We start from the raw sequence: 20,353 nt of genomic DNA on the forward strand, positions 1-20,353 counted from the left end.
CTCCCCAGGAACGAGGATAGTAGCCGAAAGACGCTGCAACTGTTGAGCCCTGTGTGTGAGGCCGTCGGACCTCAGGTACTGTGCTGCAGGACCCGCATGGCCATTCTACAAAGTGCTATTGATTGCAGGGAGGAGGATACATTTGTGGTGACACTCAGGCCTCCCCGCTTGATGTTTCAGTGCGCACCCCCTCACCGCGTGGCACATACCTTTGGGGGCACTGTTTCTGGCTCCATTGATGGGGTGAGACCTCAACAGAGGCCCCTGCTGAAAGTATTTTAATTACTGTATCTCATAATAGGCACACAGGTGGTCCTGCAGCCTAGAGTGCACATGTGCATTGATCTCCAGAGAGGCTCACAGTTTATCACTAAACCCATAACAGATATCTCTAAACAACAATCAAATGCCAATACTGATACTCATTCAGTCTATCATTCAAACTTGATGAGCACACAGCTGAGTTGGTGTGATGATTGCATGCTTTATTTCAAAAGTTTTTTTACACATTTTTACCAATTCAATAAATAAACAATATTTCATACCACAGGGGCAAAGACCTTACAATATATACAAATTTGAGCAAAGCATGCAGATGCTACACATTGCATATAAGACATCATAGTACAAGACAAATCATAGCTCCGGTTCTGTGCAATCAAAAGAACTTTGAAATGTAACAATCGCCCCTGTTATTTACAATTGAAACAATTTATACTTGTATTCTGCAAGGGCAGTGACAGCACAGTAGTCCTACTGAGCTCAAACGGAATTTTTTTTAGATCAGTAAATTAGCTTGTCAAATGAGCTACAGTGGAATTGCATAGTAGAACACTTGTTTGGTTTTGATTAAAAGACAGTCAACGCCTTTCCAGCGTTTTTGAGGTTCTCCTCAGGGATCAGAAGACAAATAGAGTTAGAAAGAAAAATACAAAATGAAAAAAATAATTGTGCTCATATAACCCATTATAGAAGCACAGATGTGATAAATGCGTTTGGGGGTGATTTATGAAGAACTGTGATGGCATACAGATTCACATATGGGATTCATGTTTTTTTCATGGAATAACCAAACTGCTGCATTCCCAGTCCTGATGTTATGATTTATGTTGTTTTATGCCTTGCAATGATAGGACAACGAGTATCATTTCAGGATCTGCATATTATGTACAGTGATGGTGTTTGTATTATGTGTGCAGCATATAAGTCTTTGCTTTATTGCACTAACTGTGATATTATGACATTTGCCTATATGCAAAATGATTTATGGTTTATGTTATGTTTGGTCTGTGTTATATACAATATATGTGATATTTTTATATACTACTGTGCGGTGTCTCTTTTGTGGTGTATTTATTGTGTCAATGGTGTGTGTTCCACTAATGCTTTAAGCATTGCCTCTGCTCTGCTACGCTACCAAAGGGGTGGGAGGGGGTTTTCTTGGGTGTGCAACTCCCTTACCCTGACTAGAGTGGTAGGTTCTCCCTGGCTTAGGTGCATACCATAGCCAACCAGAAACCCCCTTTCTAACACATAATAATTCAGATTTTACTCCATTTAAAAGTGAAGAACTCGAGAGAAAGAGGCATCCAGTAGATTCTACATATGTATTGATCATAAAATGGTAACATAATAGAAAGTTTTGGGATATAGACTGATTAAGAATCTGATGGAGATGCTGAATTTAATGCATTTAGGACATGACTGAGGTTATCTGGTTAAGAGTGAAGGGGGGTACAAGGCAGGGTTACCAGCTCTCACCCATGATATTCGCATTGGCATTGGAGCCACTGGCGGCCTCGGTCCGAAATGATCCGATAAAAACGGGTTTGGAAACGGGTGGTGCCTGGGAAGATGGAATATCCCACTATGCTGATGATGTGCTCCTCTATTTGTCGAAGCACCTTAGATCAGTGCATCGAGTGATGCACATCTTTCTATTGTTCGGCAGCTACTCTGGATATAAGATAGATTGGGGTAAATTCTTGATCTCTCCCTTAAAGGGAGAAATCCTGCAGAGCCTGACTGAAACAACACCATTGGTAGTTCAGCATGCATACACCTATATAGGACTAAAAATATTGGTTAAAGAGGAAGACTTCCAGGTGGACAATCTATATCTTCAAATACAGCGATTGAAAAACGATGTGTAATGTTGGAGGAAATTGGCGATATCATTGATGGGGAGGGCAGTGATATTTAAGACAATGTCTCTACCTAGACTCCTTTACATCATGCAAAACACACCGTTAAAAATACCAAAGAAGGTGTTAAAAGAAATAGATGGTGAAATACGTCGACTCTTATGGGATGGGAGCAGCGCCAGAATAGCACTGTGTAAACTGCAGAGAGGGGTGTATGAAGGGGGACTAGCAGTCCCAGATGGCCGAAAGTACAACTCGGCATCTCAGCTAGTTGTGGTGAATGACTGGGCTTTCGCAGACCGAAATGATCCAGCGTTCAGAAGTGACCATCGGGCCCTCGGAGGTAGAGGGGCTTTTTGGCGGCTTTATGCGGAAAAAGCAAGTAAAGATTACTCCCATCCCATACACAAACAGTGGTGCAGGCGTGGCAGGAGGTGGTCAAATACCTAGGATGGGAGGGGAAGTTGGCTGAGACTCCTATTTGTAAAAGTAATCAGCTGCGCGAGGTGGGGAGCCTGATTCGGTTCAAAAAATGGGAAATATTAGGAATAGAAAGCCTGGGAGACATTGGGAGGGGACGTACAATAATAACGTTTGAGAATCTGCAAGCTGAATTTGAACTGGCAGATACAGAAAACGATAGATACCTGCAATTGAGCCACGCCCTGCGCAAATATCTCAAGGATGGAGATACACTGGCGTAGTATTCTCCTTTGGAAGATAGACGGCTATTTGACCACATCAAAAATAAAGCCACCTCATTAACTTATAAGAACATTTTATATAATTCTCCTAACCCAGTTGACCCCCTGTGGGGTGCATGGGAACTAGACCTGGGAGTCCTTGAGAACAAGGACTAGGTGGAAGCAGTGCAGTCCTCGTGAGGTATAAGTAAGAGCAAGGTTCCGTCTCATCCAGCTGCGAATCCTCCACAAGTCCTATGCTTCTAGGAGACAACTACATCTATGGGGCAGGGGAATATATCAATACCTTGTAAGGCGATGTAGGGAAGAGGGCTCCTTCATTCACATTCTCTGGGAGTGTAGGTATATTCACCATAACTGGAAGAAAGTAACACGAATAATGGCAGAGGTTACGGAGGAAGAGATCCCATTAGAACCAAGATGGCTAATACTATGTGTAACGAGGGAGATAACGTGGCCCAAGTATGTTATGATTTGGCTGAAAATAGCAGCAATAGTAGCGAAACGAAATATTGCCAGAGGGTGGGGGCGGTTAAGGCACCGGACCCTCTGGACTGTGAGGATGATTTAGACTGGTGTGCAGGGGACGAAAAGGTAACAGATACCGCTAGAGGTTGCCCACAAAAATGGGATACAATTTGAGGGCGGTGGAAGGTGTATAGATGAATCTAAAAGAGATACAAGGTGAAAAGGGGTAAGAGAAGGCAGACAGACAATACAGGAACAAGAGGAGGGCGGCTCTCTGCGATGATTCAACAGTAGTGGATAGTGGGTTGTGAAAAGGTGAATAATATGTAAATAGAGGTTATGAAAAATGAGTGTTCATGGTACTGTACTGTTTGAGTAATTAAGATGTACTGAGTGGAATCAATAATAATAAAAAGGTAGTTTTAAAAAAAAAAAAAGAGTGGAAAAGAGTGAAAGGGGAGAGGTGCAAAAACAAATTTTCCATAATGGCTGGTAGGAATGGTCAGCCTCAATCTCTTTTCTTAAGTGTAAGATTTTGTCAATAAAGTATTTATAGATATCATTACATATTTTGTTTAGATCGAATTACTTCTGTTACTATTCTAGAGTCGCTTGTCAATTCCTTTTTTTTTTAAATATTATTTAAATATCGCTTTTTGGGGGTTGGGAGAAAAGGTAATTAACTGAGTGGTGCTTCTGTTTAGCTATTTTAGGCAAAATAAAATCACAGATAATTAGTTATCTATGAATTGAAGTGATTTAGGGGCCGAGTAATGTGAAGTTACAAATAAGCCACCCCCTTTATTTGTGGAAAAGATTAAACCAACATCTTTAAATCATTTTTCATAATTCTGACAAGTCTCGACCCCTCTTTTTTTCCTTCCTTCTACCCTATATTGTTTGTAGAAGCAGGAACTGTCTCCAAAAGGGAGACATCTGTTAACCAAGTTTCTGGTACTAAGCCAATATCTGATGCATCATTTCGTAGAAGCTCTTTGACTTCCAAAGAATATTTAACCACGGATCGGGTGCTTACATAGGAGATTTTAATGGTATCCATAGAGAAGTGGGAGGGGTACTGACTGTTTTTAGCACTGACATTTAGCTAGTCCTCGCATGCATGCATGTACAGTGGCATAGCTAGGGGGGGCTTCCTGCCCCGGGCAGAGTTTTTGGGGTGGCGACCTCCTCCCCCCCCCACTCTCACGGCTTCCGCTGCGCGGCAAAGGCAGGCACTGGAAAAGTGGCATGCTACGCCATGGTGCATCTATATGTCCTGTGGAATCTATATGATAAAAAGTCAGGGACCGCCACCGGTGGCAAAGTGGCATGCTACGCCACGGTGCATCTATATGTCCTGTGGAATCTATATGATAAAAAGTAAGTTGAAATGCACAGAGACTTCCTGGCCCATACCTAGAAATGTTGTCACAGTGACAGCCCCCAGTCGCAGACAGGCTTCTCACAGGAGCACCAGCTGCGAGTCTGATCATGGGGGTTACAAACATATCCGAGATGGTCTTTATAGACAAAGCTGGGCCTAATTTGTTTCTGCTACAGAAGTCAAAATTGGATTAACTTAGAGTAGTGTGTGTTTCTTCTTTGTCTTCTTGTGTTTTCCCCTCACACAGTTTGTATGGCAGGAATCGAAGCGGTAACAGTGCACTTAATGCTTGCACATTGCTTAACTTATGGTCACTCCCATCTGCTTGCTTCTTATTCAATGGTTTGCCTTACTCCTCTTGTATCCTCCTCACCTTCTGACCCCACATGTTTGAAGCCCTTTAAATATTTAATTTTGGAGGGCCTGGAATCAGCCACTTGCTGCCAGGCTGCTCAGCACTGCCATAAGTTCTTTCAAGTTAAGAAATGTTCATTTTTTTTATTTACTGATCCAAGTGGCAGCTGCCACCTTGGATCTGTAAATTAAAAAATATATATATAGTGCCTGTGTCATTCTTTAGGTGTGCGCACGTGTGTGCATGTCATAGTGCATGGACGCCAAGTTCACCACGCATGCATTCATAAGGCTGCGTCATAGCTACTTTTTCTCTTTTTTTATGTTAATGCTGCACAGTAACAGTTTTTTGCCGTGCTGTACAGCAGCAAACAACATTGGACGAAACAATTGGTCATCCAGGAAGAAGGGGCAGCTCCTCCGCTATGGCAGATGAATGTCGCCCCACTGCTTTTAAGCAGTTCAAAGTAAAGGAAAAATAAAATGATAATGACTTTGAGTTATCATTTTATGTTTCCATGCTGTTGCGGGCGGGGCTGCTCTGCTCTTGGAGCAGGGCAGAGGAGGAGTGGTTTGCCCACTCCGAAATACACATGAGTGTTTACCCGGCCCTCTCGGGCCACCCAAAACAGTAATACACACTTTTCCTGTTCTCCATGCAGGCTGCATTACAGCCTGCGTGGAGAACATGCCTAGGCCCCCATCCCATAGCTGAGCATTGAACTAGGACGCTCAGACCAATCACAATACAGAATTGCAGTGTTGTAATTGGTCAGGGGAGCCCGACTGTGCTTCCTGTTCCTCAAATCCAATGAGGAGAGCAGGAGCAGAGACGCTGGACCCGGTGGCACGGTAAGTGTTTATTTCTTTTTTACATTGTGCACACACACACCATCCGTGCGCCCCCCTCTGCACCAGCACCCACCACCCGCGAGCCATGTCACCTGCCACTGAAAAGAAGACTGTGACTTGTAGTAAATGTACAAAATATGTTCCCAGACATTCCGTTGCCATTATTCGAGAATATATCTTTTTCCTCAAATACTAGAGTGACATATACTGAGAACACAAATTTTATCCAAAAACGATGCAACAGTTGTCCGTTAAACATTGAAAGGGTTCGGTTTTAATACACTAGTAAATGTTTCTGTGTATGAAGCGGGACACACATTAGATGCTATTTTTACAAACCGTCCTCAGGCATGTCTGAGAGAAGTGCTCCTGCTGACTTTGTAAGAAGGGCAGTTGTTTACGGACCAGGCCATCTCTGGATTGTCGCCTCTGTGACAAGGGAGTAGAGTCGTTATTACAGCTATTATGTATTTGCTCGGCCTTACACAATCTAAGGAAGATCCTCCTGAGGCCAATCCTTAGAGAAACACAAGTAAGGACCTGCAGGGCGGCTGTGATAAAATGCCTCAGTGGGTCTTCGATACAACTTTCCTGCAAAACGATAACATTCCTGTCATTTGCTGCTCAAGAGCTCGAGAAAAAGGCAGGAGCAAAAGAGTTACTGGGATATATAGACACTTTGCAGCCGGACCCAGATCCTCCTTGATGCACTTCATAGCCACTCTCCTTCCCCTTCTCTTCTCTTTTATTCTAAGACACTTTATTCGAGACAAGGGGACAGTCACATTTAATCAAATATAAGCCCTAACGTGTGCAGCATCCCTTGTTATAACAGTAATTTGCTGGCCCCAATCTTCTAATGAGAGGCCATTGCCTTATAAAGGGCTACTCCTGTTTTTATTCTTCTTGTATATTTAAAAACGCTCTCCCTGTTTTTACTCATCAATTATATCTGTGCAATGTCGCCCAGGACACGGGGCATGTTTTATTTGTATTAAAATATGTTGTTGTTTACCACATAGTGGTATGTTCGCACCCTTTTACAATTCTAACAAATCAAATAAAAGTATTCTTCTACCTTTATTTTCATTTCTTGAAGGGTGCGAACAAACCCATGAAACCGAGAGAAATGGAAATACTCACGTGTATGGAATAAGGTTAATAGAGGCAATTTTATTGAAGCATTAGGAAAGTCATCTGTAATATGCCCTAATGAAGCAGAAGAAGCAGCCGGATGTCAGATTGACAAGCGATCAAAGGATATGTAACACTCAGAGCCTGTCTCCTTGTTCTTCTTTTACCCCTTTCTTTCCTGCCTTTTTCTGTCACCCTTTCTCTTGTTTTCAGTAAATAACATCATGTGGGGTTAGCTAAGCAAATGTGTCATAGTGCCTCAGGACACTGTTGAATAAACTGTGACTGGCTAACCTTGTAACCGAAATGTTAATGTTTGTGCATCAAAATTAATAAAACACTTTTGAAATAATAATTACAAAAAGAAACAGGCACTTACAGCAGGCTTGTCAGAGAAAAGAAAGAATTTGGAGGAAAGACCATAGTCAGAGTGAAAAAGAGAAAGTCAAGGGGCTTATTCGGAAATGTAAATACACTATTAAAGAGCAAAAAAAAATGTCTATTTCACTCAAACTAAATACTGCAGAGAACCCTTCCAATGAACTCTTTTCAGTAGTAAAACTACTTATAAATCAAGCTAAGTCCCCATATAATGGGATTACGTAGGTGTTCCGTGAGGAATTAGCTAAATTCTTCCAAACTAAAATTAGTAAGGTTTTATGTTGAATTTTCTAGCCTGAATGAGGAAGTGACTTTAGAAGATTGCGAGGCAAATTTATTTTCCGACACTGTTCAGTACTAAGAAAAGCCTCTCCTCTCAAGGAACAATAAATCAATAATTTTATTCTCACAATCAAATCAGGTTCACCATCTGACCCTTGCCCTGCACGCATTGTCCATTTGGCCCCAGAAAATATTTCACAATTTTTAACACATATTTAACTTGAATATTGACCCAGTATTTTGAAAGAAGACAATTTCTCTTATTAAAAAAATCTGTAAATCCTAGTGAGCTAAAGACCTATCACCCAGTTTCTCTTTTATCCTTTTCCACTAAAATTATAGAGAAGAACTTGAATCTAGAATTAACTGCATTTATAGATTAAGCATGTGTAGACCAGACACAGTCAGGCTTAGGAGAAGTCACAAAATTGAGTTGGCATTGATACCAGCCAAGGATGACATAAGGTGTATGGTGGATAAGAGTGGTTCTGCTGTGCTCATAATACTACATCTGTCTGCAATACTTGACACCATCAGTTACTCCATGCTAGTGACCAGTCTGGCCCAGGTAGAGATTAAAAATAAAGCTTTACAGCTACTGAAATCATTTCTCTTGTGTAGGCCCCAGATCTTAATTTGTAACCAATTTACCTCCAACCCCTTCTCTCTGCCTTGCGGAGTGTCCCACAAGGATCTTCACTTAGTCCTACTCTTTTTAATTTATATGTATCTCCTTTCGCTATCCTAATTGGTCTACTATGAGTGCATTTCTAGGTAGACAACATGTAAATAGACGTCACGATCTCTGAGGATAGTCAAACAGCGAGACATTTTCAAAACTGTATGAGAGAGGTTAGTGAATAGAGTACAGTAAATTGCCTTAAGTTAGGTGCAGAGAAAACTGAGGTTATAATTTTTTGTAACCAATCTAATATATGGTTCATTGCTTGGTGGCCTGTGGAACTGGGTATGACTCCGGTGCCAGTTAAATCAGCCAAGAATTTACTCAGCTAGTAAGTTCTTTGCTAAGCAAGTACGCTCTTTCTGATCTGCTACTCCCCTCATTTTAATAATGCCTAAAATAATTTTTCCCTATATCCTAATGCACTTTTGTAAGTCAGTTGTGTCCACCATAAATTAATTCTGTCAGGATTGGACTATTGAAATGCCCTTTATTTTGGCATTAACTCATATTTAAAGGGATTACAAGTAATCCAAAATGCGGCAACAATTTTGAATCTAGATATACATGAATACCAGTCTATTATCACCGAATTAGGCAATCTTCATTGGCTTCCTGTTAGGAAAAGGTCCAATTTATAAATTGTTATGCATACCACCTAAAGTGTCGCAAGGGACAGGCCCCAAATATCTGGAGGAATAATTGCAAATATGTGTGCCACAAAGGATCTTAAGACTTGCCTCAAGGAAAACAAGATAGAGCAGAAAGTCAAGAGATGTCAATGGGGTGGAAGATCCTTTGGGCATGTGACTGCTTTACTTTGGAATGTCTACCTCGGGACATACAGGCTCTATCCGACCATCTTTCTTTTAGGCAAGATTGAAAACGTGGCTGTTCCAATGGAGGGTTTAACCCTTACTTCTGCATTCTGGATGTAATGCTTTGTGGCAGCACCAAGACCCCGACGGGTATTTGAAAGCACTATAAAATGTATTGTATATTTATTTAAAACCATCTTTTACTTTATAGTCAAAACACTTATTAAGTTCTCAGATCTAGCTTCAAATACCACCTATATCTCACAGGCCCTTTTGGAGCCCTGGATGTGCATGTACCCCTGTCATATGCATGTGACGGCCAGGTCACAATCCACATACAGTCTCATTGGCCCATCTACAGTTTCATATATCTATTCTTCACCACCATAAGCTGATCTAGATGGCCAAGATGAGCGTCACTGACTGTGTACAGTTTCACAGGCACAAGTGATTTGTCATACACCACGTACCGCTATCACATGCTTGGAAACTATTCTAATGCCAGGGAACAGCCTCACATGCCAGGTATAGACTCATATGCCCTGTACAAACTCACGTGCCTTTGAGCCATCAACACATGCTACACATATTGATACTCATGCTCACCACAGCATATATCAAGTCTTATTTATCTATATATGGTTACTATATCCTGTGGGAAACCACAGATGTTCTATCGCAGTTCAGCTGTCCTTTTAAGGCTCATATAGTGCCCTACATATGCCAGGACAGATGCCCAAACTCAGCTGGGTCGAAACTGAGGTGCCATGGTGTGCAAAGTAATGATGAAATGAAATGTGGGTCTGGATATTTACCAGTGGTTGAGATTAATTCAAGCATACCATCAATCGCTTTTTGTATACTTTAGTATGTCGCCCTAAGTGGTACAGGTATGCCCAGATGTGGGTTGTGCGTACACTGTACACTAGAGCCAAGATATGCCCGGCTGCCAAGTCCATAACAAGGGCAAAATCGGTCGTGGGTTGCTTGTGTTCCAGGTCAGGGAAGACCTGGCTTGGTAGTTTGGGCTAGACTTTTCCCATTGAAGCAGGATCAAGGCTGATTTGCATATGGCTGGGTCCTAACTGAGGTGGCACATGGGCAAAATAACGAAGGAACTAGTATTTAACAGGGGCTGCGATTAAGTCAAGTACTGCATCCATCCCTTTTTGTATCCTCCAGCAAATTTAGCTTCAAAGCCCATGGTAGGTTCCTGGACTTACAGGAGAAACTTAGGAATTACGTTTTTATGCCAGCACTGGACAGGAAAGTTCAAGGGGCAGGTGAACAAAGGACAGCACCAAGGGCAAAAGAAGAGGCACAGTTAGCTTAACAGACCAATTTGAAGTCCAAACGAGGCATAGGTCATCAATGGGGCTGATGGAGCCATGACCTTATACTCTGACAGTGTGTGAATGATTTTGCCTCTCAGGAGAGAGATCGAGTCCCAAAAAGGGCCCTTCTTGAAACCCCAAAGATTAAACCTCACTCTAACCTCATTCAGCTCCACAGATATAAGCCTCATGTGAGGGGTCTAGTAAGTGATGGAAAATGTCAAGATAACTAACTTGTGAAACTAGTGACTCAATATTGGAAGTCAGACCAGGAGTATTCAGGATATAGACTGAGGGTCAGCATAAGGAGCAAGTCCTCGATAACCTGTACATTGTGTCATGCCCATCATTTTTAGGTCTGGCGTAAGTAAATTAATTTGGATTTTATTAAAATTATATGTGTAATATACATAGCCATAGGGACTTTCAGCCATCTAATTCCATTAATGTGTTATCTTTTCAATCCAATTTTCCTTTCACCCACTACAGCTTACAGCACAAGGCAATTGTTCAGTACACTTCACCCCTTGCCTAACGTCACTGTGAATAACAGCATTCTTCACTTTTACAAGGAGCACATCTGCACACAAAGTAGTTCCCTTAAGTGCCAGGGACTGCTTTGTTAATATTTGGTGTAAATTGTTTTGAGGAATGTTTGTAGGAAGTTCTCCGCAGCTCCATGTGTTCCTTGTGTTGTCCTGGTCCACTGCAGGGATAAAGAATAGCTGGCATCGTCCTAGGTATGCAATTGATTTTCTTTAGAAACATCATTCACTCCTATCTTTTTCAATGTGCACTGACATACCAGAATTGACTTCATTGTGATTTGCAGCTGAATCTTGTTCTACATTCACCTGTAAAAGCTCTCAATATTGATTCTGAAGCTATAAGCAGTGCATGATTCATAAAAGCTAAAAGATATATACCAGTAAATCACAGCGAGCTAGATGCTCTCTCAATTCTCTTGTCCCGAAGGTCAATTCCTCATTTGATGAATGTTTAAGATCAGACTCTCATGCCAAATGGGTTGAGGTAATATTTGATAACTCCTAATCTCAGAAGCATCATAGATTACAGAATATATGTTGCATTACTAAAAGCATGTTGAAATCCGTCCAACCTATTTTCTGCTTGCACAAGACACTGACATCATACTCAACCATAGTATATTCAAAGTTATTCATTAGCAATAGAGACACTTAAAAACATAGTTGACACTAGGCCCAGATGGCATTTCAAATAAGCGTGTAAAATTAGCACAATTCAGATTATGTAAAGGTTAGAAATGGGGATCTCTAGTTGGCAGTGGTATGCACCCTGTCCAAGTAGGGACTCTTCCTTCTAGTCAGGATTAGGGGGTTACACACCTAAGAACACCCATGCTCAACCCCATCATAGCTTGTCACGAGCAGTCAGGCTTATCTCAGAAGCAATATGTAAAGCATTTGTACATAACACATACAGTAACACAGTGAAAACACTACAAATGGACACCACACCAGTTTAGAAAAAGAAAGTATCTGCATCTAAATCAAACCAGATCAAAATGATAAAAATACAAATGACAAAACTCAAAATATGGCTTTTTAAAGGTTTCAAGCAATTCTGTCCATAGAAAACTATGGATGCATGTTTTTTACACTAAGTAACTCAGATGCAGCAAGATCCACAAGGCAAAACAGCTGCAGAGGAGGGAAGTGTCAGAAACACAGTGATGAGTCAGTTCCTGAGTCCTTGGGGAGGCGATGCAACAGTTCTGCTCCACGCAGGAGAAGTGAGGCATCAAATCCAGACTGTAGGGGGACATGATGCATTGATACGAAGATGGTTCTGTCTGCAGGTGCTGCGTCAGTGCACAAGTGTGATGCGTGGAAATCTGGGACACGCTGAAGCTTGAGGCGGCAGCAAACCGGCACTGTGTCTGTTTCTTCAGCCACAGTCCTACGATGCATCGATCTTAACGGCCTCACAGCAGGGCCTGCATCGGAGTCAGTGTGGGGTCTTAGATCTCTTAGACACGGTGCGCTAAACTCAACGTGCAGTGGATTATTTGGCCGTGGGCAAGAGCTGCATCGATTTCTTCAGCCACACAGCAGCCGCGTGTAGAAATTTCTTCGTCAAGGCAGTGCTGCTTAGGAAAAACAGGTGCGGGAATGGCGAAGCATCAATTGTGAGGTCTTCAAGCAGTTCTTTGAAGTAGAAACAACCTCCAAGGGCCCAGAACAAGATTTGGCAACACAAGGCAGGTCAGAACTCCCATCAGTTGAGTTCTAGGATTTTGCAGGTGACGTATTTGTGTCCCTGTGACTTCTTACCAGGAGGTAAGCGCTAATTCAAGCCCTTGAAGAATCTTCTCAAGCAGGATACAGTAAAGTAAAAGTGTAGTCCTTTTCACTGCCCACATACAGACACAGCAACTGCAGGCCAACCCAGAAAAGCGGTACAAAAGGGTGTGGTGATGGACGGAGCATCTGAACCAATCAGACACTCACACCCAGTCAACAGATCTGGGTTAAATCCATCACCGTTCTTTAGCCCACTCTGCCACCCCTGTTCAGACATGGCCATAAGCAAATCAGTCTGACCCTGTGCCTCATGGGAACAGTCCAGCCCGAACTGCCAACCCATGCCTTCCCTAGACCGGAAACAAGCTTCCTAGGACCGGTTTCTGGCATTTTAGCCGTCTTCAGCCAGGCTTGCTTGAATTCAGTGGCAAAGTGAGCAAGGGACTCACGTCTGAGCATACCCTGCCAACTTATGGCGAACAAAGCGGTACAAAGGGGGTGGTGATGGACGATTCATTTTGATTGGTTCGGATGCTCCGTCCATCACCACCTCCTTTTGTACATCCCAGAAAAGCAACACACAGTAACAGGGCAGTACTACTCCTGACAGCTCTTCAGTTCTTCTTCTTGGCAAGGTCACCTTGTTCGAGAAGTGCATAAGATCTGGGGTCAGAGCCCTATTACTTATACTACTTTTAGCCTTTGAAGTATGCAGGCTTAAAAGAAAGTTTTTCTTGCTCAGTAGAACCAGTTTTGTCCTCCCTGGTCCAGCCACACTACAGGGGGTGGAGACAGCACTATGAGAGGCCAGGCACAACCTTATTCTGGCGCACGTGACAACTCCTCTCACCACTATAGCGAAAGGAAGGCCCATCAGGATATGCAGGGCACACCTCAGCTACCTTTTATGTGACTGTCTACAGTGAATGCACAAAGCAGTCCCTGCCAGTCCAAACCAGAAGTTGATTCCACAGCAGGCAGAGGCACAGAATGGTATAACAAGAAAATGCCCCCTTCCTAAAAGTCCAAAAAGAACAATTGATGGACAGAATGCAGAACAATGCCATACATTCGCCCCACCCAGTACAGAGATCTGCACCTTAATCCATCGTTTTTTTTGCTCACCATGCCATTCCAGTTTGGACCCAGACATATACAAACCAGTCTTGACCCTGTGCCCAATGGGAATAGTCCAGCCGAACTGCCAGGCCAGGTCCTCCCTGGACTGGAAACAAGCATCCTAGGACCAGTTTCGGGCTTTCAGCCCTCATCAGCCAGGAGTGCATGGAGAGCACGGAACCCACGTCTACTGGGAATAGTGGGGACAGAGATCTTATTTCATACCTGAAGTTAAGAGATGGTTTGTAAGTTAAGGCTATTGACAACACACCAATGACCAGATATACTTTAAAAAAGCAGCAGTAAATAGGATCCCAGGCCATGACAGAGAGTGGCTTGCTAATTTTGAATAGTATTGAGAATGGCCAGTGATATAAGGATAATTCTGGGAGATTGTTACAATTATTACTCTTCTCATCTTACCTTGTCACAGAGGGGGTTCCCTGGTCAGAGGGTCCCCTCTGTGTCATACCTACATATATCGTAGGAATGACATACCTAACTCTGAGTTAGCAGTAGTTATTACCAAAAGAAGGAAAAATGGATGGTAGGTGCCCCATCATACAGATTGTGTAAGACCAGAAGGCCAGCAGAGAAAACTCATTGAAAAATATAACGACTGTTGCACTTTCGATAGGGATAACAGTGGCAGCCAACACAGCTTGCAGGTGGTGGGGGAGGAGGGGGGGAAGGTTGCCCGAGTCACAATGAAAAAAAAAACATATTTACCTTCGAGCCGGGTCTTGCGTCTCTGCTCCTACTCTCGTCTTCCAAAAACAGGAAGTACCAGGGCTCCCACGCTCCCCGCAGATTATCACAACACTGCAATTCCGCGTTGTGATTGATCTGAGCGCCATGGCATGGCGCTCATCAAGGAGTTGGAGGGGGTGGGCATTTTCTCCATGGAGGCTGAAATGTAGCCTGCTGGGAGAACAGGAAAGTGTGAATGACTGTTTTGGGCGGTCTAAGAGGGCCGCACAAATAGTCATTGAACACTTTGGAGGGTTGTACCCTGCTCCCGTGCTCTTCAGCTACCCTCACACAACCTGCCCCAGCAGGAGGGAAAAATATAACACTATAATGACATTACGTTATTATCATATATTTTTTCCCTTTCTTTTTCTGCTTGAAGAGAGTAGGGCAACACTCCTCTGCCTTAGCGGAGGAGCCGCCACTGAGGGATAAGCCAAAAGAAAGTCATCAAACTATCAGGGAATTAATATAGGTGTATATGCTGCATTCAACAACTAAACACCTGAAATGTGACAAAATAATGTATGAAGTATTAGATGACATACTAGCTTTTTATACATACGCACATTTTCAATGAGACATCACATGAGTATTGTCTAAGGCACATTCTTACCTGCCCAAGTTCTTCATTTAGGTTTGAGGTTCTGGCCATGGCTGGAGTATCCGTTTCAGCATAGTACATATCTCTGTCCTGAAGGAAACATTAAGATACATTACATATTTGCTGAGCATCTCTAAATCAAATTCTTTACAGGGATGACATAAGTAGAACAGTGGCAACTAGCGATGGATGATAACGGCAAAACAGAATTTACAAGATAATTACAGAGGTTACATCAAACTTTTCGTATTAGAGTGAAGGAAAAGTTGGCGATGCATTTGGTGCAAGGGACATTGCCCATGGGCGATTGCAAAAAGTCATTCAGTTCAAGAAGGCGGTGCATGAGACCTATTTTATAGATGCTCAAACTTTTGGCAAATGTTAACATTTAATGTTGCATTGAGTGGTGGAGGGGTTGAGATTGTCATAGATTGGAATGGCCAAGCCTACAGATGTTGGTGTTTTTTACAAGGTAAGAGCATGTACAATGAGGTAGTTGAATTCTAGAAAGAGGTACTTGCACAGGGATTCCTGGCACAATTTGTAAACCATTCTGAGTAGGTTTTATTTTTATAAGTACCACTGGAATACTTAGTATAATCTATATTATTGTAGGATGCTAATACATAAAAAATAGATAAATAAATAAATAAATACATAATATATGGGATCCTGTCCATAGAGTGTGGAGAGGTTAGAGATGAATCATTAAATGTTGAACATTATAGAGGTCATAAACAGCTGGCCTCTCCAACAAGAGAATTCCTCATGGGCTTGACACTGTGGAAGCTAAATTAGGTGTGGAGTTTGTGGATGTTTAACAGGTGTCAGAAGTATTTGAGGGGATATAGCCTCATTTCAATTTTGAAATCAGCTCACATGTTTTTGTTATTGATGGGGATGGACAAATAAAGATGGGTAGGAATGAGTTGCAGATAGATATTGATCGAGCTCAGTACTTAACGTTGTTTAACTGTACACATAAATATAAACAGAGGCACAGCTTGTTTAATGTATTCCTATTTTAAACATTGATGGTACATAGGCAATAGCAGTGTGATGTTTAACTCTGGTACATGAAGTAACAGTTACATTTTGATTAATTGAGCCGATGTAGGAGTATGATTGGCAGGGGACAAACACATCTAGTGGTTAATGAAACAAAGGCATTAAACTGTACATTCTTAGATCACGGTATCATTCATGTACTTCAAGATGCAGCAGATGACTTTTCAGCACGATTGTGAACTCCTAGAGAAAGCAAATGGCTGAATGTTGGGTGTAAGGGTGTTTTCAGTGTGGCCTGCAATGTACATGGCAGAAAGCCAGGTAGGGTGGATTTGGAGTTGGTACGAGGTTGTTATTAGTAGATCCTAGTTTCCAAGGTGCTGTTTCGCATGATGAGGTGTCAAAGAGATTGTTAGGGGGACTGTCATTTAATTATTTAAACATATGTGTTAGTGGTTTGTATATGAGCCTTTGATGGCACAGACCCAGCTGGCTTTGCTACATTTTGCTGAGGTGAGACTGGAGTAGGTATGTTGAACAGCGTATGGGTAGCAAAGTTTAGAACCTTCTCTAGAGGTGAATAAGGGTAATTGGAGACATCTACAAGCAGACTTTTACAGTTGCCCACTCTGCTAAATACTAGTGAGTTGATGATTGTTTTGTCTGTTCTGAATTATTTAAGTGAGAGGATCTTATGTACCTTCAGTAACTGGAAGAGTACCGAGGTGGCTCGGTTTGTAATGAAGGCTTCAATCTTCATGATGGGCTGAAGAGGACCACAAGGTGTCTAGGTATTGAAGCACATTTTAGGGAGTCTGTAGGTTAGAGGAAAGGTGCAGTAGAGGAGTAAAGTTTGTGCTGAGTTGGGAATGTGTCTTTCAGAAAGCGATAGGAAGAAAAGATTGGAGTGTCATCTCCAAAAAGGTGTTATGAGAGAGTGCACATGATGAGTTGATGTGAGAAAGGGTGTAGGAGAAAGTCACTGTTAAAAAAGTATATATGGAGTTGAAGGAGCACCATAACAGTGAACAGGAAACAGACGCAAGGTTGGACAGTTGATAGGGAAGTGATGCTCAGTATTACCCAAGACAGACAGATTTGTCAGGAGTATGAATTGCAGAATGGTGAAGAGATCAAGGAGATGAACATGGAGGTCAGAAAGTGAGGAGGTATTTAAAGATCAGTAAATTGTCTTTTAGTACTGGGATCACAGCAGTAGTTATGAAGCAGTAATGGTAAATACCAGAGCAATTGAATATGACAGATGGTGAGAGGAATTTAATGACTTTAGGGGCAAAGGGGGTCTTAGAGGTGCAGAAGAGGCTGGCATTAACACTACACCCTGCTGATGAGGCGCATATAGGCCGAAACAGGTCAAAGGTTGTTTGTGTCCCCTTCTGGTCAGATCTCAAATGGCAATTTGGAGTGGACTGTTGCCTTGAGGACCAGGGTCAGTACTGATTTGCACATTAAGGTGATCCTATGTCTTGAGTGGCATGGTAATTGAAAAATTATGCAATGGAACACAGCCCGAGCGACTGCCAGTGGCTGAGATTAATTCAAGCATTCTATCTTTCAACTTGTTTTTGCAGTATATGCCCTAAGTGCAATAGATAAGCTCAGACTGGGCCCGAGCTCAAGGTGCACCCTACTCACTTAGCCTAAATAGGCCTAAACAGTTCTGGTGCTGCTTGAGTTCCCTTTTGGAGGAAGCATCATGTGGCAGTTAGGGCTGGATAGTTCCCACAAGAAGCAAGGTCTGTCCTAATATGCATAAGGCGAGCTTCTGTGTAGAGTGGCATGGTGCACAAAAAACAATAAACTGGAATGCAGCTGACCAGTGGCTAAGATTAATTCAGGAAATCCATCTATCACCTTGTTTGTTACAGCTAAAGATTAGGATGAACTTCAGCAAATGCTTGATAATTGTGTATAGCTAAAAACAAAAACATACTGCCATAAAACAAAGATCAAAGTGATTGATGGCTACTTTTCAGATGTTGCGCATATAAAGGAATAGGCCAGATGTGATCTTGCTCCAGACTTGTTAACTAGTGTAGGTTGGGCCTGGCTATTTCTGCAAGGTATCTCCCAACTATTTGCCTTCACCCTCCTGTGTTCTGAATCTGTTTTGGTTGGCTATTGGGACTATGCACACTTTACCACTGCTAGCCAGTGCTAAAGGGCTTGTACTTTTTTCATTAAACATGATAAAATTGGTGTACACCAAATTGGCACATTTAATTTACTTGTAAGTCTCTAGTAAAGTGGTATAACATGCACCCATGCCCTGTAAATTAAGTGTTACTAGCAGTGCTGCACCACTCTTTGTGCCACCGACATAAGTAGCCCTTTAAACATGTCTCAGATCTGTCATTACAGCCTTTGTGTGTAGTTTTAAACTGCCATTTCGACCTGGCTAAACATAATCTTTCGCATGCCTAAACCTTGCTTTATAGTACACATATGTCACCCCTAAGGTAGACCCTAAACAGCCCATAGGGCACAGTGCAGTGTGTTTCAAAGGTCGGGCACATACTTTTAAGTTTTAAATGTAATAGTAGTGACAAACTCTTAAATTAGTTTTTCACTCCTACAAGGCAAACCTCTCCAATAGGATAATTTTGGGTTACCATATTACATTTAATAAGTGATAACTTTCAACTGGGAGCAAGTAGGAATGTCAATTTTGGTGTCTGAAGGATTGTAATTTAAAACCCTCTTTAATGATAAAGTCGAATTTTAAGTCGCAATTCTAAAAATTCCACTTTTAGAATGTTGGCATTTTCTTGTCTCAAACATTTGGTACCTGTATCCTAGGTCACATGAGTAGGTGCCGATGGCAACTGGTGTTTGTATATTTCTCACAGATAGTGAGACAAAGGGGGAAGATGTGTTGGCAGGGAGAGCCATCTCTGACTTGACTGGGGGGAGGGGGGGCGTAGCTGCCACCTACCACAGAGGATGTGGTCTAATGGGTAGGACGGTTGATGTCTAATCTGGGGAACCAGGTTCGAGTCTCTGCAATGATGCTCAACATCCCGTGATTCTGGGCAAATCACTAATCTCCCCGTGCCTACAAAAAAATGAATGTGTCCTTGTGTAACTCAACTGGTGCTCATGTAAAGCGCTCTGATGCCTTCAGGTCACAAAAGCTCTGCCTCAGCACACCCAAAAAGTGTTTCATCCTAGTCTTTTATGCCTCGAGACAGGCTGGGGCCAAGGCAGCAGAGAGACAGAAAATTCCGAACACCTCTGATCATGGAAACCTCCAGAATCTTCTCTTACTTCTAATCTGGCACTTTGTATAAATATTTATAACTCTTTGATGTTTCTCTGAACCTCGGGAAGACTCAGAAGAACTGCTATGCTGCGAGAAAGCCTGCTACTCTGTAGCCCTGCTGCCTGAGTGAGAAGGACTTGACCTGCATCTTGAACCCAGGACCACCAGAGTGACTCCAATGACTAGTTGGCTGGCCTCCTGATCAGAGCTCCAGGGATAGAAAAGACTCCAACCACCTTGCAACCTATGCCTGCTGTGAGTGTGCCAACCCCACCACGAGTGGGGCCACCCCAGTGCTGGATCCTTGGAAGTGGGCCTGAATGTGGCAGCCCAACTGTGGACTTGAGTAGGACTCGCACAGTTCAACACATCTCCACGCAGCACCTTGGGACCTCACATCAGAGGCACTCAGCTCTTCAGAACTACCACTATGCGACACATCCTTGTCGTAGGACTTCGCATGGCAGCCTTCCAGCTTGTCAAAACTGCTGCCGCTCGACGCATCTTCGACGCGGTATCTTTTGACTCTCCGCAACCAGGATTTATGGTACTTTTGTTCAGCTGGCCTAACTGGGTCACTTTATCTGGCTCGTGCTCCATCGCAATCAGCCTGAACTTCTGGCTTTGCCCTGGTTTGGCCTGACTAGATAACCACAGTACAAGAGAGGTTGAAACACACAGATCGGAAGGACAGAGTAAATAAAAGACAGCATACTGTCACAAACAGAAAGCAGGAACCTGCAAGAATGAGAAAAAGGGAGTGTCTG

The 20,353-nt window shown here is 42.6% G+C and overlaps 1 protein-coding gene across 2 annotated transcripts in view; it reads right to left on the reverse strand.

Moving 5' to 3' along the window:
* ATP8A2 (ATPase phospholipid transporting 8A2) overlaps positions 1-20,353 on the reverse strand; it is a 1,791,179-nt gene that overhangs the window by 1,299,661 nt on the left and 471,165 nt on the right. For both annotated transcript variants that reach the window (XR_013599395.1, XM_078655985.1), the window contains exon 12: positions 15,308-15,385. Coding sequence is in view for 1 of the 2 variants with exons in the window: in XM_078655985.1 (XP_078512111.1) it covers positions 15,308-15,385 (78 nt within the window). In the remaining variant the exon portion in view is untranslated. The remainder of the gene's footprint in view (positions 1-15,307; positions 15,386-20,353) is intronic.

The sequence above is a fragment of the Lissotriton helveticus genome, chromosome 8, assembly GCF_964261635.1.
Source record: "Lissotriton helveticus chromosome 8, aLisHel1.1, whole genome shotgun sequence".
Classification (NCBI taxonomy): domain Eukaryota; kingdom Metazoa; phylum Chordata; class Amphibia; order Caudata; family Salamandridae; genus Lissotriton; species Lissotriton helveticus.